Source organism: Pocillopora damicornis, chromosome 11 (genome assembly GCF_964200805.1).
Source record: "Pocillopora damicornis chromosome 11, jaPocDami1.2, whole genome shotgun sequence".
In the NCBI taxonomy this organism is placed as follows: domain Eukaryota; kingdom Metazoa; phylum Cnidaria; class Anthozoa; order Scleractinia; family Pocilloporidae; genus Pocillopora; species Pocillopora damicornis.
The window spans coordinates 2,299,951-2,323,416 of NC_142680.1; the positions used below are offsets into that span (position 1 = coordinate 2,299,951).

The 23,466-nt window shown below is 36.4% G+C and overlaps 3 protein-coding genes across 5 annotated transcripts; 2 read left to right on the forward strand and 1 right to left on the reverse strand.

Annotated features, from left to right (window-relative positions):
- Positions 1 to 1,755: 1,755 nt before the first annotated feature.
- On the forward strand, positions 1,756 to 7,872 carry LOC113682930 (phospholipid phosphatase 1). The gene is made up of 6 exons (XM_027200116.2): positions 1,756 to 2,132; positions 3,557 to 3,678; positions 4,331 to 4,534; positions 5,297 to 5,354; positions 5,741 to 5,914; positions 6,828 to 7,872. The coding sequence occupies exons 1-6, from the start codon at positions 1,926 to 1,928 to the stop codon at positions 6,987 to 6,989; spliced, it is 927 nt and encodes a 308-aa protein (XP_027055917.2). The 5' UTR covers positions 1,756 to 1,925; the 3' UTR covers positions 6,990 to 7,872.
- LOC113682932 (protein PET100 homolog, mitochondrial) lies at positions 7,705 to 9,844 on the reverse strand. Of its 2 annotated transcripts, XM_089187061.1 has the most exons (5): positions 9,646 to 9,844; positions 9,493 to 9,532; positions 9,147 to 9,233; positions 8,135 to 8,167; positions 7,705 to 8,006 (listed from the first exon to the last, which is right to left on the reverse strand). In XM_089187061.1, the coding sequence occupies exons 1-3, from the start codon at positions 9,821 to 9,823 to the stop codon at positions 9,158 to 9,160; spliced, it is 294 nt and encodes a 97-aa protein (XP_089043187.1). In that variant the 5' UTR covers positions 9,824 to 9,844; the 3' UTR covers positions 7,705 to 8,006; positions 8,135 to 8,167; positions 9,147 to 9,157. The 2 variants fall into 2 exon arrangements, with proteins under 2 accessions (XP_089043187.1, XP_027055919.1); XM_027200118.2 differs by lacking the exon at positions 9,493 to 9,532 and having other exon boundaries at positions 9,646 to 9,753.
- On the forward strand, positions 9,740 to 22,580 carry LOC113682933 (epidermal growth factor receptor substrate 15-like 1). 2 transcript variants are annotated; one of them, XM_089187046.1, is made up of 27 exons: positions 9,740 to 9,830; positions 10,457 to 10,501; positions 11,373 to 11,462; positions 11,963 to 12,010; positions 12,141 to 12,236; positions 12,591 to 12,686; positions 12,817 to 12,864; positions 13,134 to 13,235; positions 13,781 to 13,957; positions 14,163 to 14,262; positions 14,747 to 14,810; positions 15,217 to 15,394; positions 15,675 to 15,772; positions 16,126 to 16,198; positions 16,282 to 16,380; positions 17,069 to 17,131; positions 17,259 to 17,306; positions 17,701 to 17,778; positions 17,855 to 17,926; positions 18,115 to 18,309; positions 18,911 to 18,991; positions 19,100 to 19,151; positions 19,582 to 19,682; positions 19,754 to 19,883; positions 20,403 to 20,476; positions 20,714 to 20,864; positions 21,085 to 22,580. In XM_089187046.1, the coding sequence occupies exons 1-27, from the start codon at positions 9,795 to 9,797 to the stop codon at positions 21,090 to 21,092; spliced, it is 2,403 nt and encodes an 800-aa protein (XP_089043172.1). In that variant the 5' UTR covers positions 9,740 to 9,794; the 3' UTR covers positions 21,093 to 22,580. The 2 variants fall into 2 exon arrangements, with proteins under 2 accessions (XP_089043172.1, XP_027055921.2); XM_027200120.2 differs by having other exon boundaries at positions 19,796 to 19,883.
- Positions 22,581 to 23,466: the final 886 nt, after the last annotated feature.

Below are 23,466 nucleotides of genomic sequence, written 5' to 3' on the forward strand. Positions count from 1 at the left end.
ATAAGAAAGGTTAGATGCAATATAATTTTTAATCATACATCCGATAGGTTGAAATCTTACAGTATTAGCTTGGCGGACTTACTCCTTTTTACGTGACGTGTGATTGGTTAAAAAAAATTTCCGTGATGCGTGATTTAGTAGAAAAATTCAGCGTGATGTGTGACTGGAACCCCCTCTTTGTCACCCTCCAGGTAAGATCCTTATGAGGATCCCACAGTGATGCCGTGAGGATTCCGGCAGGATCCCAGCGGGTTGCAAAGAACTTTCGAACGGGGTACCTTTTCAGAGACCCTAAGTCTGCGTCACTTTGGACAGTTTCATTTAACACAGACAGACTACCATCTACCACTTTAGTAGTATCCGGTGGGCGTTTATTCGCAGTTTACTCACGTAACTACAAAATTAATGCACATATATGGAAAAACACACGCAACCCCGACTGACACTTGTAGGAAATTTTTTCCTTTTCAAAGTCATAATTAATTTCATAGGGAGGTAGTTTCTCGCTTCAAGATCATAATCATGACGCGGCCTGCTAAAAAAAATCGCATTAGTGAAAAGAAACACAATTTTGGAGTCGTCTTTCTTGGGCGGGAATTACTTAATTTTCTTACTAAGACAACTGTCGAATATTTTGCCAATATTTTCGGAGGCTTTAAGGCGGTAGCTCTCCCATTTGAGTTCCGAAAAAAGTAGTAAAATGATGATGATGTTAAACACCATTTAATTTCTCGTCAGACCGCACAACATCCCTCCAGGAAAACAAGTCTTGAAGACATCTTTCAATACTGTGAGATATAAGGCAAGGACGACACCGCACCGGAAAGATCGGTGTTCATGAACTCTCAGAAAGCTTTCGTTGGGTTCGGCTTTAGCTGAGCGGGTCTGTACTTTAAAACAAAAATGCGTTCAGGTGTGAGATTTAAAGTTAAGATTTCAAATTACGCGACTTTGAGATAAAGGTTTAATTTGATTAAATCTATCTCTGCAAAGTGAAGATAAGCGCATGTCGGTCCGATATCTAAAATTTGGTTTTATAATTATGTCACGTTTCATCCGTCTTACATCACAGTTCACTTCAATCGCTTGACAGGGTCAGGCTAAACATCTCTTTTGTCGTATCAGGTATACTTCTCATTTGCGGCAAGATATCATAGCCGTTCTGCGGAGGGCACCTTATTATGCAGTAGGTAATAAGGTGTCATAATTCTCACTATATCATGAAGACAAATGCTTATCAAACACACATCCTGTTATCGCTCCTACTTCGGGGAGTTCACGCGATTTACGCGGGTTTCGCGGCGCCATTTTTCTTGTATTTTAAATTTCGCGTTATCAAGAGGTTCCGGAATTTGTTTACATTCTATTCGCCTTGTTTATTCTGATATTCTCTTTAAGGCTTCGCTTGGGAAAAATTACGCCACTCTTAGTACAGAGCAGAGGCGACATTATTCCTTGTGTAAAAGTCGCACAAAAGTCGGAATGCGCAAAACATTGAGGAAGGGGGAGGCACTCATTTGATTTGTGGGGTATATCCTCCCAAGTCAAACTGTGAATTTCCGTTAAGTTATTTGAAGCAGTTGAGGGAACTTTCAGAAAATTTCAATGATTCTTGAGAAAATCAAGACATACCGAAACAACTAGCCAGTGAAATAAAAATATTCACGACTTGCGTCTTAAAACCTAAAAATCTGTCTACCCCTCTAAGATATTTTAAATAACTTCCCTACCACCTACGGGCATGTTATAGGCATTACTCAAGTTTGTTTTTGTGATCAGTCAAAATCAATCATCAGCACTGTGTGCGTAACTACTCATTATCGTGAAGCGTCGCGACCGCCTGTTCGCCACACAACGTTACTTAAAGCTTCGAATCTTCAGCATAAGACGTGAAAGAAGGAGAGAGAGAGAGAGAGATCGTTCCGATGTTGCCCAAAAAGTTTTCTATAGTGGTAGATTTAGGATGTTTTCTGATTGTAAGTATAGTAAATGCCTTTTTGGCACTCATTACCCCTCCATTCAGACGTGGGTTTTTTTGCAATGATGACAGCATTAAATACCCGTTCGTCAATGAGGAACTTCTTCCCACTTGGACGTTGCTGTTAGTTTCAGTTATTCTACCGGTTTTTACGGTAAGTGTTTCTATTTCAATGTCATTTTACTAAAACAGTGTTGAAATATGTTGTTAGTTATGCTAAGAACACCTTTAAACAATAAACAACGCACTCGATTATTCCATTGATATTAATGTCCGCTTATTGTCGAATTAACTCGTGAATTAGCGCATTCCGTGACGAATATTGCTTAAGTTGTAAGCATCGAGGCCATTAGGAGTCACAAAAGCTTCTTTTCACGTTGTAAGCTAAGATTTAAAAGCAATATTAGAGACAAAAAACAATAAAGGATTAAATAAGATGCCGTATTAAAGAGCCCGGCGCTTCCTGTGGTAACTCAAAGGGTCTAAAAACATCTCACGTTTACCATTTTTGGGTTTCCAACTGTTTGAACTATTTCAATCCACAAGTTAAGTAGTGGTTAAAATAAGACTATCGTTTTCACGATTTGAAGTTAGAGAGTTATTGAATCGCAAAATAAGAATGAAAATTTAGCTAACAAACCGATTATTGACTGAAGGTAACAACAACACTAGCGCACGAGGAAGTTTCTTTTGAATATGTTGCCTTGAATTCAAAGATTTCTGAAGGATTGTTTCTCTCGTTGATAAGCTTCTATCATGACCGTAAATTGATTTCTTGAAGAAATTTCTCCCGGATTATCGAGAAATGAACCCGAAACATACTAGTGAGCAATGGCTGACGTCAGACACGCTGTGAAGGAAAGGGGAGGGGGTCTGAGGGGAGTGGCATTGGGAGAAGTGAAATTTGATTCCCTATTCTTCTCTCCTGTGGGAAAAGTCTCTGGGAAAAGTACAGATATCATTTGATCTGGGTTGGACGAGTTCAGATGAGTACTTCTCTCGTGTCAGCTGATATACATTTTGTTGTAAATTTGGGAATTTGATGTTTCATAACTTTTCTATTCTTGCCGTGGTTGCTGAGAAGTTTCATGTCAGTTACTTCTGACATCTTAACATTAACAGCTTATTTAGGATTTCGTTTTAGTTTTTCTGTCTTGTATGCAATGTAGACCTTTTCCCATAGTAAATAATTGACACACCTTTTTCCTATTTTTTTGGTTTACATTTTCTGATAAGAATTATTTAGCTTTACCAAAATATGACCTTGGCTTCAGGATATTGAAAAAAAAATTGAAACACTACGAAACACTCCTCCTCTTCAGCCAAACTGGTCCAATATTTGATCATTTTGAAGGATTAATACTTCACTGTCTAGGATCATGTAAATTATATCTTCTAGATGTATTCAATCTCAATTTATCACTGCTGTAGTTATTTTAATGTTGCCACTGTCAGTAAATCCATCAAAAATCAAAATAGCTAGGGAAATTTGCCAGCTCTCATCACAGTTTATTGCAGTTGAATAATATCAGATCATTAACAGTCATAGCTAAAATTGTATTTTTTTAACTGAATTAGATCATCATTTGTGAAGTTGGAAGGCAATACCAAAATGGTCAAAATACCAAAAGAGAACAATATCAGAACAGTGAAAACAGCGCTGTCTGCGGGTCATGCATGAAAAAGCCGTTATTCCAGAGGTAACACAAATACAATGATTTTATTATGGTAACAGCACTGGGTGGAGATATATTCAGTCTGTGATCATACAAGTGATTGATGCAACCAGACAACTGCTAGGCAGTAGTTAGATTTGTTAATCTTGTTATATCATTACAGATAGAATTGGAAGACACAAAGTCCTGCAACCAAATTAGAGATGAAGTGTCTATTGATTTTCTCTTTAAGACTACGAAGCAACTGGCTTCTAATATCTCCTTACAATATCACCCTTAAATCAAACAGAAAGGTTATCAGAATAAAGGAAATGATCACCACTTTAAGAAGCTCCAGATTGTCAAACAAATTCTCCTTGTCAGTACCAAGGGAATATAGAGAAAACAGTGTGGAAAACATGACTACCAATGTGAGAGTGTTGAGCATATTCAGAAGTAAAAAAACATCAGTGGTGACTTTTTTTCCACAAGAAAATGCTCTAACAATGCACCCAATTTCAAGCATGACACACACGCTGTGTTATTAAAGCGAATTGAGCTGCTTATAACTAATTGCATTTAAGAATTTCATTATAATTTTATTTAACCGTTTTATAAGTAAAACATATCAGAATGTGATGATAAATCATAGCCATAAGACCCACCAATCGGATTAATTTCTCCCAATTCTTTTCAGGTTATTTAAAACAATGTCTTTATTCTTATATGGCTCACTTATTAATCTGCTCATCACTCTGCTTGGAAAGACATATGTTGGTGAATTAAGACCCCATTTCCTGGTGTTGTGCAAACCAAACATGAGTCTAATTGACTGTAACGAGGGATACATTACAAACTATGAATGTACTGGCAGTAACCTTGATGCAATTGAAAAAGCCAGGTAAGAAACAGTGTTTAAAATATGTAATGTGAAATTAGGGAGATAAGTCCCGAAATGTAAGCCAAGCTGACTTTGCTTTGACGAATTTGATGAAAATTCAACACAATTGTCAATTCCGCCAAACTGATTTTCCTTTGAGGAATTTAACTAAAAATTTGCCAAAATTGTCAAATCCATGAACTTTCTCTTGGTTTGATGAAATTTTGCCAAATCTGCCATTTTCCCTACTGCATGTAATTCTGGACTTAGGTGAAATTAGGATCTGTCAAAACAAATTTAGAAATATTTTACTCATTGTATTAAGATATCATTATAACAAATCATAAATAAACGTTAATTAGTATTTATCATCAAATGCAGTGCAACCCAATGAGTCTCCATTTTTGGTGTTTGTTTCCTCAACCCTTAAACTCTCATGAGTGAGAGAGAAAGAATTTCTCCTTACAATATTAATACAAAATCAAGCAGACAAGAGATGAGAATTAAGAAAATTTTCAATTAAGGGATTACCAGTTGATGCAATACCAAATTCTCAGTATTAAGATCATAAAAATGTTATAGCAGACAGTAAGGAGAATTACTAATGAGATCTTAAGAGTGAAAGGGTTGATAAACAAAACCGGATTTGATATGGTTATAAACAATTATAAAACTTATAACCCATACTTGGGTATGTTCATTACTAAAATGGATATCCATGGGGGTAAAAAATTTACATAAAAAATCTGCTGTACATGTGAACTAAATAACATTTTCTTTTAGGAGATCATTTCCCTCAGCACACGCATCTCTCTCTATGTATGGCATGCTCTTCTTAGCAGTAAGTAACCAGTTTTGCTTTCAATGTACCTATGTACCTATAGTTATAGTTATCATCTAATATTTAATGAATGAATGTGTGGAAGCCAATGATGTCAATGTTACCAAAAAGAATATGGAACCCTAGTGAGTTCAGACTGCCACAGTATAAAAATGATATCCTTATGTCTGTGAATTAACCACTTAATGAAAGTACCATTTTTAGTTCAAACATTTATGATGAGGATATGAAACAAGAAATTGCCAAAGAAAAAGCAAAATAAAGTTCAACTGAGTTCATTGTTATCTAATATCACATAAATAACAGTGACAAGATTTACTCCACAGTCTTTAAATTCAACTTTGAATGCGAGTCGTAATGTCACTGAGTGTTTTTTTTTCTTGCAGGTGTATTTTGAATCACTCATAAAGGAAGGAGGTTCTTTCCTAAAGCCTTTCATTCAGTCAGGTTGTTTCATGGTATCACTACTGTTTGGACTGTCCAGGGTGAGAGACCACATGCATCACTGGCATGATGTTTTTGCTGGGTTCTTGTTGGGCGGATTTTTCGCTGTATACATGGTGAGTCACCTCCACACACCCCATCCTGAGTCACATTCACCCACCCCACCCCGGAGTGGAAGCAAATGTCAATTCCCTCACAGCTATCATTTAGCTCACACTCTAAATGATGATCATAGAAAATGTCTGGAAATAGATGGCATCTCTCCATGGTGTTAAGTTAACGCTTCGCACCCTAACATTTGTATGAATATTCTCCATACTGTTCTCTATACATTTCCTGAAGTGCTGATAAGGAGAATTTGTTTAAAAATCAAGAGCTTTATAAGTTGGTGATCATTTCCTTGATTCTTGTGACCTTAATGTTTGATTCAGGAGTGATGTTGTAAGGAGAAATTAGAAGCTGATCACTCATAAGGGTTAAGGGGTTAACGCTTTGACCCCTAAGAATGATTAGCATCTAAATTCTCCCTAAAAAATCCCCCCTAAATCAAACATTAAGTTCATGAGAATAAAGTAAATGGTCACAAACTAAAGATGCTCTTAACTGTTAAACAAATTCTCCATGACAGCACCTCAAGAAATGTGTAGTGAACAGTATGGAGAATATGCATACTGATGTTTCTGAGTAAAGGGTAAACCAGAAGTGGTGAAAAGTCTCTTATCTTGCTTTCCAGTGTGTGAACTCAGGTGTTACTATAAATGTTTAGCTTATAATGTTACCTCATAAGACTCCAGTCACCCAGTAACAGTTATTTTTTTTAAGTCTTTTTTTCTAGGGGGGATTGAGGATTACTGTTACAATTTGGCAACTTTAAAGTTGTAATATTATTGTCTTTAATAAGGAAAACAAAAAAATAGCTTAAAAGTACAAAATATCGAAATTAAAGAAATCCAGTCTTCATATCAATTTGCTTCACTTTTAACCTAGAAACATTTTGTTTTCCTTTCTGTCTTTCTATTCCATGAACAGGGCATTAAAGTCCTGAAGCTCCTTGAGGAAAGTCATCAAACACCAAAAACAGGCAATATGCATTGTGAAACCCCGAAGAGCTCAATGGGAAACAGTGAATTCTATCTGCATTCCCCTGACAAACTAATACCAACCACTCCACAGTTTCCAGTTGCTATATAAGCTTGGTAGATCCCTCATGTGAGGGGTGTATTTTGAAGAATTTCCCTTTGCAGCTGTAATTTTTAGTCATGAAAAACTTTACACTGGCCATGACAAAGAATTAACATTTGGGAAAGTGTCAGAGAGGGAGGTATTTCTTAAAGAATGCAAACTGAGGGGTTTGCACAAAGAAATAAAGAAGTAGCAAAAAAGTGTTAAGTAACAGGAGAGAACTAAGGTCATCAAAGTTTGGTTGAATAGTTCTGCATTGTAGGTGGAGAATTCTCCTATATCCGATACCTAATCAACATCTTGAAACTATAGTAAAATATTTTTATATAAAATAATTAACCAGTGATTACCATAAGTTCCAATATCAACACATCATGAAATATTTGAGTTCAATTCTGTAACGATAGGGGTTAAGATAAATTAACAACTTGCGTTGACAGTAGCACAAAGTTATTTTTGTCTGAAATCTCAACTATTATAGAGAAGATTAATTTCAATTCAGAATAATTGACAAAAAGCAACAATTCCGTTGGCAAATATGTATCATTCTCAAAGATGTATAAAAGTATTGAGAATATGGAAACTGATGCTATAGAGTACAGGGTTTAAAGCCAGGGTTTTGAAGCCATAGAAGAGGAGGAAGTGGTTGAGGAACCACTTTATGTTGGGAGCAAGATTCTCAAATGGCATTGACAACTATTTAGCTAACATATGTATTGACAAATAACATTTCATAGCACTGAGTGCTATTTAATATATTTTTTCATATAAAAAAAGATGCTTAATTTTTATAAGCTACATTTGGAATTGCTGTATGAATACTATGTATAGTGCAGTTATTCATTTGTCAACTGACAGTAAATAATCTTTAAATAAAAAAAAGCTTATCTTTGGAGTGATCTGCACAATTTCTTGTGATGATACTCTGGGTATCACTTCATTGTCTCAGTTTTGTGTCTTGTCTTTTTTCTCCTTTAAGATTTTTTCCCACGCTTTTGCTAAGCCTTCAGTTGTGTTTGGAGGTTTCTATACAAAAATGAGAAGCAAACTGTCATTTAACCATCCTGCAGGCAATTCTTCCATCAAAGACATCAAAATTGGAGCCCTGTTTAAACTTACTGGTACAGAGTGTACAATAAATAACAAAGTCTTACATTGCACTCTTCATCTGGTGGGTAAAGTTCTTTCTGTGAAAAAATATCAGCAGAAATATGGATCAGCAAGAAATTTGAAATATGTTGTATATGCACTGCTGTATTATAATTATTGCTGGAATTAATGCTGAAAATGGCTTAGAGAAGGACAGTTAAAGTCAAAAAGTCAAAGTGTTTGTTCTATTCATTAGTCCAATGAACACAAAAGCCTGATTCAGATGGTCATGGTAGTTGATGATAGTTTCAATATCCATTCACTATTACTGACTAATATATAGATTTAACCAAGCCTAAAAGCAGAACTCGCATTTTTTCCCACACGTCTCAAGGGCACAATGCCTTGCCCTGGCCAGGACTAGAACCCAGGTCGTCCGACTCGGAGCCCAGTGCACTGACCACTGGACTACTGGACAAAGCCGTGGTGTTGGCGTGCCTGCGGTACAGTTGACCACTCATGTAGCACCTTGTATGGTCATATGGTTGTATGGTGGTACATCCCAATTTTTTCGGCTTGATGGGTTACTACTATTTTGTATAATTATGGGGCTATGCTCTGTGAGCTCCGCTATCATATTTGAGCTCAAATGGTTCATGATATTTGATGATCATGTGATGGGATTGCTTACTTGTAAACAAATATGGCATGTCCTGAGGTCCACAATTTCAATGGCATTTAAAATGTTAGTAAAGAAGTTGTGAGTAGAAGATACTGAAACTTTAATTTAGGTCATTTTATCATTTGTTGTTTTGGTTTATGCCCGTTCTTAGCAAGACTGCCGACTGAGAAAATATCACTACCTATCAACTGCTTGCTCAAGTAGCAAAAACTATCATCAACTATCAGTTCAAATTTGAACATGTCCAAACTTCATGATAGTTGATGATAGTAAATGATAGTGCATGATAGTTTGTGTTCAAACGCGTGTGATATTGATAACTCTCATCAATTATCATGACTGTTTAAACTGGACCTACTTTTGCCCTAGTAAGAAGTAACAAGTATACCACTAACCTTCTTCTGTGTCATGAAGTCTTCATATGATCCTGGCATATTAAAGTAGAAGAATATTGCCACAGGAAAAAATACATAAAGAACAATCTGCAAAAACGTTAAATTTCTTTGGCATTGGTTTCAAAATTAATCGAAAATCGGGCTATGAGCTCTCAGCCATTCACAGTACATACTTCATGTCAGAGGAAAAAGGAGTAAAACTTTCTTATTTTACTACCTCTGGCCTCTCAACATACTAGAAAAAAGTTTAAAATTTGCAGGGAATGGTCACTTTTCGTTACATCTCTTGTAAAGAGGTTAATCCAATGCATTGTTTACGGAATAAAAACCATCAGACGTGCAATACCTGTGCTGGAAAAAGAATTCCCGGGCAGTCTTAGCCCTTGCTTGAAAATTTGATGTAATAATAAAAAAGACATCACTACTGATCCAAGTATAACCTGACCTAACTAAAATTTAAAAAAAGCTTAACAAAAAACACAAAAAGTATAGAAATTACCCGTCCTAGTTCTATCTTCGATCCGATCGCCATCTTGGACGAGGAAACTGGTACGTACTCGCGCAGTAGCCTTGATACGCATACATATAGGGAGAAAGCCGCTAGGGTTGTGATTGAAGTATGAGCCTGCGCTATCTCCGGACATAAACATGGCAGTCTCAGTTGGTGTTCCATCCATCTCCCAGGTTTGTGTTGTCTTTTTTAATGCATTGTTTTAGATTATCGTCGATTGGAACATTTTTTGTCGAATATTCATGTTTCATCTCATAGTACCCCTCCGATCTCGAGAGATTTCTGTCATTTTACCAATCAAATTTCCAGCTTTTCCTTGCTCCCGTGTAAGCTAATAATTTGCAAAATTAATAGGTAATTTCTAGTTGCACAAATTCAGTCCATCGCTCTTGGCTTATCTGAAATACACCAGGCGGGTTCAGATGTTTTTTTTTTTTATATACAGAACAATGTATTTAGATGCTCTAAAGAAAATAAATGCCGCTCGTTGGTGAGCTAGTCCGTAACAATATTAATCAAGGCAGGGAGGAAGATGCGAAGATGTTACCTTGCCATTTAATTGTAAAATTTCTAAAGCAAATTCGGCGCGTAAATTACCATTTTTTTTTAATATTTAGTGAAATTCTTGCGACTACTGTAGTTTTGTTTGAAATTTACCCTGTTTCCAGCGTGTTTCTCTCGTGACATTTCCTTATCAGCGCATTGTAAACATAGATTGAATTTTTGAAAAATCTAATCTTTATAGTAATAACGTGCTCTTCATATGTTCTTCCTTAATAATGGCCTGTTACATTCACAGCTGTCAGCGGGACATGCGACTGTCTATGAGAATTTCTTCAGACAGGTATGTTTTAGTTAAGTTTTAAAAAAATTGGCATCATATAATTCGAAACAGAAACAGAAACAGTTACTTAATGAGTTATTACTTACATTTTTGATAGCACCAGTATCAACAAGTAAAAGAAATGCGAGCTTGCGGTTCATTTCTTGTCTAAAATTCGGGCTCGACATAATTTGTTACATTATATTTGAGAGTTATACTGAAAGTGAGCATTTACTAGATGACGACAGAAGATCGATTTAATTATAGACAGTTTAGAATAATTATGGAATTACCGACTCGTGCGCTGAATAACAAATACCTGGAAAAAATCAGAATTCATTTGCATAGAGCATTGCCCGAGGAACCAGGATAATTTTTGCTATGCAAAGACCATATGTATTGAGACTATTTAAAAGCCAACATATGCATATTAGAGAGAAATAAATAACCACAAAACTGTTCATAAAAATGGAAAATTATTTTGTCTTACTATTGTTTTACTCAAGGAGGTAAGTTTCTAAAGAAACTGTGGTGCAGCATCAATGGGTGATATTTCACGACAATTTGGTTTCATCAGCTGAGTTGATAATAGGAACTGTATGTTAACCCTTTAACTCCCTGATCAAATTTGTCATTCTCCTTCCTGTTTACCAAATAATTCTTATTATGCTAGTTCAGAGAATTTAGTATTGGATCAACTTATTATCCCCAAATTAATATTTTTCTTTATTCTCATCTCTTATCTGGTTGATATTGTATTGATATTGTAAGGAGAAATTCTGTCTTGGTCACTCATGGGAGTTAAAGGGTTGACAAGACTACCTAAATGCTCAGCAAGAATTGTACTTGATAATTACTTTTTTTCTGTATGTGTCTTAAATTATTTTAACAGGCGGATGTGTCTAACACTGGTCAAATTGGAGCATCAGATGCTGCAGCCTTCCTTAAAAAGTCTGGTTTAAAAGAGGGAATTCTTCACCAGGTAAGCATAACAGTTTTCCATTGTTAACTGTTTTATGTAGTGGAGGCAGCTTTTATGGTACATCTTCTATAAATAATAATTATATGTTACCAAAATGGCATGAGGAGTTTTTTAAAAAAGATACTTCGAGTCTTATTGCAAATGAGACAATTAAGCTTAGAGCAATAATAACTGACCAAGAGTATTGATCAGTTGGTATGAACTTAGTTTGAATATTATGATAATCAGAATTTTACCAACAGAGAAGGGAGTGAACCCAGCAAGCTTCACCAGAGCCCCGTTAGCCAACAGATTTCCTGGTTGATCATAATAAGCCTTCATGGCAACTGTGTGAACTTTTGTAGGTTTGTTTTTTTATCAGGCATCCCCATGTTTTGCAATTCCATACTTTGCCTGTTTCCACCTCCCTTAACATGGACTGAGGGTTGGACTTGGGAAGTATATGATACATGTGTCTGAGATGATGTTCAATGTTAACTGCATCCATTCATTTTTTACAGATTTGGGAGCTATCTGATCCACAAGGAACTGGATTTCTTGATAAACATGTAACAATATATGGAATTACTTTTAATTATAAATTTAGCACTAGTAAATTGTTCTCTTCTTCTTTATCAAATCTTTTAATACTTTTCAGAGATGTTCTTATCAGTAAACTGCTTATAATTAATTTTACAGAGATTTTTCTTGGCACTGAGATTGATTGCCCTAGCACAGAATGGTAAAGATGTCTCACTGTCAAATCTGATGTTGCTAGTTCCAGCACCAAAAGTAGTGAGTATATAATGCTTATCAAATGCTGCTGCAATTTTTACAAATACATTTGGGATTTTTTTTAGATTTTTCTGTTTCCCTGCTTTCAAAGGTTTAAGTTTGAAGATTATGTTCAGTTTAACACTCTTGGACTTTGGCTAAGCAGTACTGTATATTCAAAATTCAGTGTTGTAGTTGGTGTAAAGAAATGCTGTACATGTACCTTATTGTGTTTTTTTTTGTACACACTCAGTAATCAAGCTTTTGAATAAGTTACCACCTGTAAATATAATTTTTTCTTTCTATTGATTGTTTCCTGTTCCTTAACCCCTTACACCCTAGAATCAGTATCCATATTCATATTTTTTTTTTCAGGGTGATGTGATACTTCCAGCTGTACCCCCTCCACAGGAAAGTACACTATGGGCTGTAAAACCAGCAGAAAAAGCTAAATATGACAACATTTTTGAAGTAAGTCAACCTAAGCAGAAGTAGAATCTATGATCTTGAAAAAATGTGGTATTAATTTATTGTTTCAATTTAATATGCCAATAACTTTGCACCTTCAATAATTTGCAAAAACACTTTTTCTTAATTTAAGGGGCTACAACCAGTCAATGGTCTTCTTCCAGGAGAAAAAGTGAGACCTGTAAGTTATGAGTTTATTGATTAGTGAATTTTATATACAGCCCTGTTATAAGCAGCTAAATAGTAACAAGTCTTTTTGAAAGTGATTTGAATATTTATTTTTTTTGCAGAAAAACTTTTTTTAGCTCAGTCACTTGAATAATGTTTTTTCCATCTTGTAGTTAGCTACCTCAAATGGTTATGGTATTTCTGTTCTTTATATTGTCTCTATATTGCCTTATACTGTAAAGCAGATGATGATTTGTCTATAACACTGACCTTTTTTTTCAGGTTCTTTTAAACTCAAAGCTTCCTATTGATGTGCTTGGTCGTGTGTGGGAGCTTGCTGATATTGACAAAGATGGAATGTTAGACAATGATGAATTTGCAGTGGTATGAAAAATATGATTCATTTATCAAGATAAATGGCACATTTAACCGAAGCTTAAATCAAATTAAGGTTCAAACTCAATTTCTTTCAAGAGTCACTCAGATTTCTTTTGTTTCTGTCATTGATTCTGTCACTGTAAGAGTGTGAAAGGAGGTAACTTAGGTACTTGTGATAATAATAATAATAATAATAATAATAATAATAATAATAACTTTATTTAAGTGTCAGTGTATTTAGCACTGCTGTGCTAATTGGGGACACTGTAAATAAGGAAACAAATATCGTAAATGAACAGAAATTCGTTAAAAACCCCAACTGGTAGGAGGCAGACCAGTTGGCAATTTACAAAGCGTGCAGGAGTTGAATTCGGGGCCACCGAAGACAAATCCATCCAGTGGCAGGGAGGAGGACTTGAACCCGGGACCTCCGGCTTACAAGTGCAGCACCCTAACCACTAGGCCACGCTCGCCTCCTCAAATAATGTGAAAATACTGTAGTTATTTTTAAGAAGTTCATGGCAGAGTGCTGACTTGTTATTTTATTGTAGGCAATGCATCTTGTGTACCGTGCATTAGAAGGAGATCCAGTCCCCCTAACGCTTCATGGCAAGCTTATACCTCCTTCAAAAAGGAAATTAAAATTGTCTTCATCAGCTCCTTCCTCACCATCTCCAAAGGGACTTACTCCACCATCAGTCAGCAGTTCTGTTCTCTCCACAGTCATGGTGAGTTTTATTCTGAATCAGTGATACAGTGTCTAGAACTACATGTAGAAAGCATATGAACTTGGTTGTCTCAAATTATGCATAAAGGGAAGATTCAGAGTTTAATCCCCAGCCAGATGTCTATTTAGTTTTCAGCATATTTTGCAAGGTCAGACTTAAGTAATTAGAAGACCGCACTTAAACAAATTATAACTTGCATTCTTAGACTACTCAGGAAAGCCCATGGGTTGTTACAAGTGCTGACAAGTTGCGTTATGATGCCATGTTCAAACAAGCCGATAAGGATGCTGATGGACTTGTCTCTGGTATTTTTAAACTCAGTGATGTCCCTATTTGTTAAATTTTCATCAGCGGTCCAGCAATATTGTTGTTCAAGGTGTACACTTTTGAATTTTTTCCTCCTTACACACAGTAGAAAATGTGTGAACTTGTACATCATGAACATTGATACAAGACTCACTTGTTGAGATATGGAAATATTGATTTGATGCTTTGGCGGTTACATTTTGAAACAGGAAACTTTTATTTTCTGAAACAATGCAGAACAAAGCAACCTGAATGCATTGAATAACAAAAGCAGAAACATGCTCAAGACTTGCTCTTTGATGCACACTTTTTTCCTTGTACAAAATGCAAAAAATGTATGAAGTTTATGTGCATTTGTGGGCCATCTACCTCTGAGCAGTACTGTAGGTGTTATTAAATTATTTTCACATACAGCGGAGTTGTAGACTAAATCATACAAATTATGTAACTTATTCAGTCTGATTTTTTTTTTTCATTTTGTAGGAGAAGAAGTGAAGAGTATCTTTATGGCATCTGGGTTGCCGCAACAAGTTCTTGCTCACATATGGTTAGAAATACTTTTACATGATGCCACATACCATCCATTACATAATCATTTTATTTATTTACATGAGTGTTGTGCCATCCTTTCTTGATCTGCTCTGCTAGTTTGAAACAACCATAACTCCAATGTTAAAAATTCTTCTAAAAAGGGCTAACTGGCTTGAGTATGACATCATGGTGCATATAAATGTATAGTATCTGTAAATGATTTGCTGCTCTGTTGATGACATTTTGGCAGTGGCTGTCTTGGATCACTCCATTTCAATTCAGTAGTCAGAAGAGTTTATGTTTGCTGTGTGCAACTATATTCAATAAAGTAACATTTTATATTTTTACCATACATAGTGTTGAGTCACAACTCGTATGACTCAACACAAACTTGCCTAATGTTATTTTACTTTTCTTTAAAGGGGACTGTGTGACACAACAGGCCAAGGACGCCTAAACTCTGAGCAGTTTGCCCTTGCCATGTATCTTATACATCAGAAGGTTATGGGTGTAGATCCACCACAAGCCTTGCAGCCAGAGATGGTTCCACCCTCCATGAGGAGTGGAAGTGCTGCCAGCCCCGCTGGGGGAGAGGAAAGAGTAAGATTCAGTTTCTAATAGATTATACTTGTTAGGGATGGCTTAGTGGATTTACCATCAATAATATTTTTTCTTGTTTCCTAACTGTTTCAAATGTAATGTTATGGCTAGTTGCTTGAAAAGTTTAATCTCACATATACAACAGATTTTCAGACATGTTTTGGAAGTTTGATTTATTTACTTTACCACCAACTCTTCATGTGACAATATATTTTTATGTAAGGAGAAAGGAGTTTATAGGATTTGAGTATTGGAGAGTTTTTTCTCTTTTGTCCTTCAGGAGGGGGGAGGTGCTGGATCTGTCATTTCAACACTGAGTGATTTTTCGGCCATCAAAGAGCTGGACAAAATAACCAAAGAAATTGAAGACCTTGGGAGGTTAGTGTAATACCATTAATATTGAATTAAAATTTGATTCAGATGGTAACTACAATTTGTCTTTTAATAATGGACTAAGGAATTTGCCATGATGTGTTTAGATTTTTCTGTTGTTGTATAAGGTATTTCTTCACTGGATTTAGCTGTTTTTTTTTTTTACTTTCAATGAGAAGGAAATATCTTCAGAAGGCCCTCTTGACATATACATTTCAAAATCAAAAATTCACTCAACCTTCTTTAAATGTCCCAAAATGCTTTATACTATACATCTTTAATTTTGGTTCCATTATCCTTTTAGCTCTGTGAATATATCTCTCTCTTTTTCATTTACTTTTTTATAATTTTTTTTGTAGAGAAAAAGCCAGTTTGCAGCATGAGATTGAAGAGAAAGAAGAAATGATCAGACAAAGAAATGGAGAAATACAGGTAAATTGTCATGTTATCAGTGTCTTATCTGAAACTTGTTATTTGTCCAACATCATTATGGCTATCTTACTCTTTGTTTACAGAATCTACAGAGTGAACTTGAAAAAACTAAACTGAAATATCAAGAATTAGAGAGACAAAAAGCAGATTCACAAGGCAAACTTGATGACTTAGACAAAGAGGTGAGACATGTCTGAACAGCTCTCACTCTTCTACTTTCTGGCATTCATCTTAACTATGATATTTATAAACAGTTTTCCTTATCAGGCTTTGTGATAAGGTAGCTCTCTATTTCTCTTCACTATGCCAGAGTTGCTAGACAAATTCTGTTCCAAACTTTGTTTTTAACCCTTAAACTCCCAAGATCTGATTTTTAATTCTCCCTCCAGCTGCTACACATTCCCTTGTAAATTAGTTTTGAGAATTTGGTGTTAGATCAAGATGACAACTTCTACCTGATACATTTGAGTATTCTCATTACCTGTTTGCTGGATAGTGCATAGATATTGTAGGGAGAAGTTACTTTTTAATCACCTCTGGGAGTTAAAGGGTTTATTTGATGTTTTTTGCTTTTTGTTTCTTGCTCAATCCAAGGTATTGCAAAGGCATGCCAGGGGTGGGTCAGGGGAGGATCAGGGTATATCTAGCCTCCTCTTTGCAGAGATAAAGGAATATTATATGATAACAAAGCAATTAGACAGTCTAATAGCATCCTTGTGCTAATAAGAAGCTGGTGCAAAATTTCTTGAGGGGAAATTATGTCTGTCATTGTGTTTCTGCGCAGAGCATTTTCCTGCTGTCCTTAGTCACACAATACTGCTTTGCCTGCCTGATTGTCACTAGTGTTGTGTATTTTCCTTTCTTTTCCAGAAAGCCAAATTGGAAGAAATGTTGAAAGATGCAAAGCAGAAATGCGAGGAAGAAACAAAAACGGTTAGAGTAGTTCAAATCAGTAAATTTTAATTGGGCATCTGTTTCTGCAGTGCATGAATAATCACTAACATTGGGAATTAATGTAAAAATGGAAGAAAAATATGATTTCTGTGAATCTCTTTTTCAGATAAACAGTTTGCAAGCGCAAATCGCATCTTCGAGAAAATCAGCCCTGGTATGTGGATCTCTTTTATTTCTACACCTTTTACCAAACAGTAGAAAAAAAAATTCATTCAGTTAAGGAAGCATGCCCCTCTCTAACAAAGACTATGGGGATCGAAGGTTTTGTATTATTCCCCCTTTCCCTGTCCGTGAATCCATGTATAATCTTACGTGCTAATAAGATACTTGTGAAGGATCCCAACCCCACCCCTGTCTACAAAACCCTCCCTACTCCTACTACCTAAATGTTGGTTTTGGTGTGAGGAAGAAAGTACATCTTATTTTTCATTTTCTGTTTTTTCTTTTTTTACTTGTAAAAGCTTGAACTGCTGATCCATAAGAAACCATGAACTTGATAGTTTTGTGAGATGTTATCTACAATTTTTGATTAATCATCCCTTTTACAGCAACAAGAAGAAGAACTTAGCGACGCGAGAGATGAATTGAACAGAATTAGAGAAGACGAAACCAAGCTAGAACGAGAGGTGATCAGAGGATTACATCTTTTTCTGTCATTTAACGTTGGAAATTTTGTTTCAACGGTGAATTTTACGTCTACAGATCGAGTCCAGTAAAGAACACCTAGAGACAGTCCAGAAACAAATCAAAGCTGTTCAAACAGAAATTTCGCAGGTAAGTAGAATGAAATCTTTGAGCAAAGAAAGTCCAGGTTATAGACATCATTTACCTCTTTTCTCTCTCCTGATCAACAATTTCGGAACCAATATTTCATGCATTCAAGCGAGCTCCCACTCATACCTCAAGTCTCTTTCACTTCGTGAGTTTAGCAAGGATATCAGTTACGAATATTTCTTTTCTAGGTCAGATCAAAGGTTTCAACACTTGAAGAAACAAACAGTAGCCTAAACGCCAATATCGCACATTACAATTCGTTGATGAACTCCAATAGTTTGTCCAGTGGTCCAGCATCCATTCCGGATTTTGCACCTCTGACAGATGCGTTTGACATGACGCCGACTCCTTCAGAAGCCGATGCCATGAGTGTCAGAGCAACGGTAAGTATGGAAGTGAAAGTAAACGCGATTAAAAAAAAATAAAAAAAAACGTCCTCAATGTTTTCATTTGATTGGTCGCTCAAGGCAAGACTTTGACGGTGATTGGAAACAGTGTACTGATTTTTAGCTGGTACTCTGTGGGTGTAAAACCAGATAAAAGATAGCAGCCACTCTCAAGATTGTCAAATATCAAAATTGAAGAATAGTTTAAGAGATGTCGTGGTAAATGTTAAAAAACAAATAGCACCATGGGGAAGTACGGCTGCCGAAGAGGGTCTTTTGAATGGTCACAGCACAGGACGTCATTAACCCTTTAACTTCCAGAAGTGATTAACATGTTAATTATTCCTATAGTATCCATTCATTAACCAGCGAACAGGTGATAAGAATACTAAAACTCATCAGTTAGAAGTTGTTGTTTTGATCTAATGCCAAATGCTTGTAAGTAATTTACAAGGAAATGTCTAGCAACAAGACCAGAGAATTAACAATCAGAGCTTGGGAGTTTAAGGGTCAACAAGGTTAAACCTTAGCACGGTGAGATGCATCTCCATAACTGGCTTATTGAAATTAAAGGGTGGAAGTTTCTTTTTTCGTTTAGGCCGGTAGCAGTCCCGTGAGCAGCATAAGCGGCTTTAGTGTTGGATCTGGTCGAGTAGATGAAGCTGTAGATGATTTTAAGGTTGGTTGCTTGTTTGAAATTTATGAAGTTTATCACAGAACTGATATGTTTGTCTAAACTCTTTCGAATATTCAAACTTGATTCAACTTTCTAACTTCTTCGTTTCAGGATACAGATCCCTTCAAGAGCAAAGAAAATTTATTTAGTTCTTCGGAAACGGGTAAGCAGTAACTTTTGTCACATTTTCCATTGTGAAGTCTTCATTTCGATTTCTTTACCTCTTTTTTTGTAGTTAATATTGCCAGGTGTTTTTAGACCAGGATACAGGGAATATTTGGTATTAAGTCTCTGCCCTACGAGTAAATTTAAGAGTTTGACATGGTATAGTTAGAGTGAGATTAAATGAAAAGTTACCACATCGACCTATCAGAACATAGGTATACAACACAAAGAACCAATGAGAAATTTAAGTTAGATGCATGTGACAGAACTCAAGCGCGGGAAACAGGAAAGACCAAGAAACGATTGGTTGTATCTGATTGGTTGATAAAGTGGCACGAGTTTTCTGAACCAATCACAGAGCGAAGTAAAGCGTAACCATTGCAGCCGACACTAAATCAAATGTTGATTTTGCTTATATTCTCTTTCAGAATCTAACGATCCTTTCCACGTAGACGATCCTTTTAAAACAGACCCATTTCATTACAAGAGCGTCTCGTTCGCGGACCCTTTCCCAGGCGATCCGTTTGAGGTAAGACTACTTTGACGTATACACCACCCCTGTGATTATTACACCGTCAGTTTTACATGTTTCATACTTAGAACACTGAGGCGCGTCATGACTGGCATTCACGTTCTTCCCAGGGCGAAGATTTGTTCAAAGGTGATCCTTTTAAAAGTGACCTTCCAGCCAGTGCAGGAGCTAATGGTTCTGGGGCAGGAATAAGCAATGGTGAGTTGGCAACAGATTTTCCTAACTTTACATCTGTTGGGGTAAAATTTTTATGATATTGAAGAACAATCTTTTTTAAAATTTTTTTCAAGCATGTGAAGAAGATTTTCCCAATTTCTGTCACTAACGGACACGTGTGTATCATCTGTATCATCACACTTTGTCGCTTCGCAAAAGGCACAACAACTCAGTTCTTTTCTGTTAACACAGAAATCTAGACAGCGAAAGACTTCAGGCCCCTTTTGTTCGGAGGGGAGATAACACAATCTATCCATTGGATAGTGCAGTACGTTTTGTTAACATTTACCCTCTGGATAGTGATTTATCCGCTGAATAGCGTTATCTGCCCTTTGTTCAACTGGTTCCTCTGGTGGTTTGCCGTAAGATTACTAGATTCATCCGCTTCTTTAGCAAAGTGAGAGAAATGTTGTCACAATTGTTTACTGAAAGTGCTCTGACAGTCCATCCTGAATTAACTAATTATTATTATTATTATTATTATTATTTTACTTTTTGAAGGTTTATCGTCTTCACCAGCAAAATCAGATCCTTTTGCTATGGATCCCTTCCAGAGCACATTTCCAAGCAGCAAAGTAAGTTGTAATGTCTTCCCTCTTAATATTTGTTAAGGTCAGATATTCTACAAATGAATCACAAGTAACTCATCTACGAATTAAACCCCTTACCACCCCCTCCCCCCCCCCAAAGGAAAATTCTACCTACTCCCCTAAAGAAGTTTCTTAGAATGAGCTGTGCTGTGGACTGAGAACAGTTCAGAGCCTCAGTGAAATATCAAATTTTATTGTATCATGTTTTCCTTATCATTTCAGAGTCCGGCAGATAACTTTTTCAGCTCGGATCCGTTTAAACCATCTGGGAGTGGTTCAGATACAAAGAAAAGCACGAATAACTCACAGGATAAAGATTCTCTCTCGTCTGTCAAAGATCCTTTCAGCAATCCCTTTGGTCCTGATCCATTTGGTCAGTTTATTTACTACTTATTCTGTCTCTTTCTCTCTCTCTTATTTAAATGATATACTTATGTATGTTTTGTAAGAAGACATTGATCATTTGCTTAGTTCTAATTACCCCCCTGTTTTCTTATGTATTTTAAAATATCTTCAGGAGAAAATAAATGTCGTGCTTCAATTGTTTATCGTGGTTAAAGTAACGTATCTTTTTTTTGTTTACTTTATTCTAGGTTCCTGATGAAACTCGACCTTTCCCGATTAAACATGCCGAATTGTCTGAATGTCTTCAAAAGTGTCGGCAAGAACAAGATTATGGCTCTTGTAGTCTGCGGCCTCAAAAACTTTGTTCAAAGTTAGCGAAAACTAAGCAACGACTGTATTGAGAGTCGATGGGAAAAATAGCAGTTTCGGTCAAAATTTTATTTTGGAGAATTAGCTGAGCCCGCGATCATCTGAGCAAGTTTTGTTAAGTGACTTTTCGATCAATTTAGATATCTGGTACGTTACTAACGTAACAGCGTTCGGCGTGCTGATGAGCCTTTACTGATAAGTAAGAACACTTGATTTCAAAATGGAATAGATGCGTGAAAAATTGTGATGTTTTCGAGAGGGGTTCGTCTTCGCAGATTAAAGTGTCCGTTTGTGCGGTCTTTACTACGGGTTCAATTACGGTTGCTGGGGCGAATCAAATGACCGAAAACAGTGATGGCGGGCTCAGACAATACTATTGGTAAGGAAAGAAAGCAGAATATGAAGCTCATAAAGTTTGCTCGCTATCCTTTCACATAAACCTATGCAAAGCACATTTTGAGTGACTGTTGTAAAAACAATAACTGAGTATTTACAACAGCCAGTCAGAACAAAGGTAGTTATTCCAAGCAGTGAGCGAGAGTACAAAGTACAAATGGCACACTACTTGTAAGACCAGAAAAAGCAGATGACTAAGTCGCGTTTTGTTTGAATTGGGCATCACATTTCCTGAAAGGATGACTCGAGTTTCTCGTACCAATTACAGAACGAAGTCAGAGCGAGGTGTGAACCATAACCGTTGAAATGCCGGCTTTCTTTCGAAAATTGCTCTGGATTGGCCGACCCTGCTTACCTTTATGTAAAGGAATAGAGTTTGCTATGAGTTCCTTTTGTGAACAAAGTATGTTTTCATTTCGTATCCAAGGAGTTTCCCCTTCACTCTCAGAAAAGATTGACATATAACCTCTTCCTATAATATCTATACATTACCTATCAAAGGTAATATGAATATTCGAAGTTATCAGGTAGAAGTTGTTATCTTGATTTAACACCAAATTCTTGTAACTAATTGAAAGGAACTGTTAAGCAGTTAAAGAAGAGAATTAACAATTAGAACTTGAGAGTTCATGGATTGAGGTTGCATCGCGTTACTATTTTTGGATTTTTTTAGCTGACTCAACTTCTTTGTCAAGTGATTGGTCCAAGGAAGAGTTTTTGACAAAAGCTCATTTGATATGTCGGGAACGTATAATGTATTTAATCACTGAATTATTTTATTTTTAAACCACAGCAATAAACACATGCTAAGAACTAGGAATTTTATTGAACACACCACAGATGCAACTATTTCTTGCCTTGAAGTCTTAACATTGCTTGACGTCACTGCTGACCTCAGTGAATGAAGTAAAATGTGAGATAAACTTGAACTATAGTCACAAATGAGTCCATCTTGTTTGAAATAAAAAGTGTGACGTGACAGTATTACGTTGGATCCTTTTGCAACACAACGAAAGGTAGAGCAATCTTTAAGGCGGAAATCAAGAAACGTGTGGCAGGCTTTCGATAAAGCATATTCCAGTAAGACAGCTTGTGCTTAAGTTGCGTTCCATAAAAGCATTCCAAGTTTCCAAGTTGTAAAAAGTGACCAATCTCCTTTCAGTAACTAGCAGGATGCTGGATCAGTAGGAAATCGTGGCTGCACATCGAAACCGTGTTCATGATTGGAGCTAAACAAGAGTTGTGCGTTACGGCTTTAGTGTCTGGAATCAGATCCATGGTAACAAAGTTTAAAAACGTTTGCGCGCTTTGTTATCTAACTAAAAGAAAAAATACCGAATCAGTTAAAGTTTATAACTTCGCCCCTGGCAACAACAGAAGCTACGCGAGTAACATTCATTCCTCTGTTCAGTTCCGATAATCTAATCCATGTCGCAGAAATATCTCGTATGCCTTGCGCTGTTTTTTGAGTTCCTAACTTCAAGCTTGTTCTCCGCGGATTCTTCGTCCCAGCTGAATAGCATTCGGAATGTTAACGTTTCGTCTTCCTCCGAGAACTGGAGACTGAAAGCTTCTTATTTCACTCAGTGTCCCGTTGTCAGATCTGTAGCGGGTCATCTTTCTCTCCCCGTTTAAAATTCCGTTTACAGCAGTTTCGTTTTTCTGCTCCATAACAGATTCTTCTGGCCTGACCATCCTTTGACTGTGTTTCTCGAACGGTACGCAAAGAACACGCAATAACCAATGAATTCACGCTTTTGATTGCAGTTTATGAAGGGCGATTTTGAAAACCGCACGTTCTGCCCAAATGAAGAATTTTCATTGGTCGAAAGAGTAAGGAAGCAAGATTTAATTGGTCGGAGAGA

Coding starts and splice junctions, on each gene's coding strand:
- LOC113682930 (XM_027200116.2), top strand. CDS start 1,926: ATGTTGCCCAAAAAGTTTTCTATAGTGGTAGATTTAGGATGTTTTCTG. Junction 3,679..4,330: donor AAAAAGCCGTTATTCCAGAG/GTAACACAAATA, acceptor AATTCTTTTCAG/GTTATTTAAAACAATGTCTT. Junction 4,535..5,296: donor GATGCAATTGAAAAAGCCAG/GTAAGAAACAGT, acceptor ATTTTCTTTTAG/GAGATCATTTCCCTCAGCAC.
- LOC113682933 (XM_089187046.1), top strand. CDS start 9,795: ATGGCAGTCTCAGTTGGTGTTCCATCCATCTCCCAG. Junction 12,865..13,133: donor CAGGAGAAAAAGTGAGACCT/GTAAGTTATGAG, acceptor CTTTTTTTTCAG/GTTCTTTTAAACTCAAAGCT. Junction 17,927..18,114: donor TTCAAACAGAAATTTCGCAG/GTAAGTAGAATG, acceptor TTTCTTTTCTAG/GTCAGATCAAAGGTTTCAAC.
- LOC113682932 (XM_089187061.1), bottom strand. CDS start 9,823: ATGGATGGAACACCAACTGAGACTGCCATGTTTATGTCCGGAGATAGC. Junction 9,533..9,645: donor CGAAGATAGAACTAGGACGG/GTAATTTCTATA, acceptor CAAATTTTCAAG/CAAGGGCTAAGACTGCCCGG. Junction 9,234..9,492: donor GAATTCTTTTTCCAGCACAG/GTATTGCACGTC, acceptor ACGTTTTTGCAG/ATTGTTCTTTATGTATTTTT.